Source organism: Sinocyclocheilus rhinocerous, unplaced genomic scaffold, assembly GCF_001515625.1.
Source record: "Sinocyclocheilus rhinocerous isolate Xijiao unplaced genomic scaffold, SAMN03320098_v1.1 scaffold950, whole genome shotgun sequence".
Classification (NCBI taxonomy): domain Eukaryota; kingdom Metazoa; phylum Chordata; class Actinopteri; order Cypriniformes; family Cyprinidae; genus Sinocyclocheilus; species Sinocyclocheilus rhinocerous.
Window position 1 is genome coordinate 613,659 of NW_015637169.1, and position 1,321 is coordinate 614,979.

Here is a 1,321-nt window from a genome sequence, read left to right on the forward strand (position 1 = left end):
ACGACTGCGTTTGGGACTGGGGTGGGTGCTTGCTGGGTAGGCTGTGATGGAGGGACAGATGATGTGGGAGGAAGCAAGGTCGGAGGTTGGGGCTGTGGAGCAAGACGAGCAGCTTAAGAGAGAAAGAGAAAATGTATTGGAACTCAGTCATTGAGAACGGCATTAATACAGGCAAATAATTAAAGCTGGTAGATTAATACAACAGGGACTAACAATAAGGACTGAAATAATGAAACATTTGTGTCTTCTTGCACTTAAGCAGACAAATACAAAAAAATTGTCAAAACGCATAGAGCATAAAACTTGGTGAGCATACGCATAAGAATAGTCAGTTATGTCTAAAGTGTAGGGATATGCCGGTATCAAATTTTCATGTTGCGATTAATTGCTAATGCTTTTATTACGGTATACGGTATTATCACAATATTGAAATTAAGTTTAAAAAAAAGTGCTGTCATAATACAGTATAACAGGTTTAATAACTTTTTTCTTATAACAAAAATAACTGAACATTTAAATGCAATAAAGCAATACAGAAAAATGTAATGACATTTTTCTAACTTTATTAAAAGTATGTCATTTTTATGTCAAATTTAAAAATATATATATTTATAAGCTAATTAATAAGCTAATTTCTAATTAAAACAACAGAATAAAAACAAGTAGAATAAGAAGTAGAATAAGAAGTTACCAATCAAATGAAATCAGTATTTAAGAAATAAATTTGTTACAGAGTTGGCACAGAAGAACACACAAGTGGCTTGTAGTTGTATTTTCAGACGTTTAATGAGGCTCAGAGGTCGCATGGGTGCAATTAAATTCATAAATTCATGTTGAGGTTAATGTTTTAAATATACAATTTTGAATATAGAAATATCAAATGATTTAAATAACAGAAAAGATACTTTAAAAATTAAACTAAAACTGCCAGCAGGTGGCGGCAAGTCACTGATTTTATCACTGAATCATTCATTCAATTGATTCGTTCGAACGGCTTAATAATCATTAAAAGCTGTCACTCATCTTAGTTCATCGCAATCTCACAAAACTCCATTATAATCGACGAAGCTCCCTACACTGCACAAAGAATCTCTTATTTACACCGTCAACACTTTGTTATAATGAGAGGATACATCTAATACATTACTCAACGCTGCAGAAACACGTTAAGTACGTTAGAACATTCGAAGCTCCCTCAGCGCAAACACAAATATGCTGATCGGGTCAGTCGCACTGGTGCTCCTAAATATTATTTCATAATCGCACGCAGTAGTTAAATGGTCGCACTGTAGAGCACTGGAAGGTCTTTCAGTTTTAGTTT

The 1,321-nt window shown here is 33.8% G+C and overlaps 1 protein-coding gene across 1 annotated transcript in view; it reads right to left on the reverse strand.

Moving 5' to 3' along the window:
* The window catches only part of LOC107748807 (nucleosome-remodeling factor subunit BPTF-like), a 47,776-nt gene that overhangs the window by 13,006 nt on the left and 33,449 nt on the right, over window positions 1-1,321 (reverse strand). Inside the window, exon 24 of the mRNA XM_016563767.1 lies at window positions 3-112. Coding sequence (XP_016419253.1) covers window positions 3-112 — 110 coding nt within the window. The remainder of the gene's footprint in view (window positions 1-2; window positions 113-1,321) is intronic.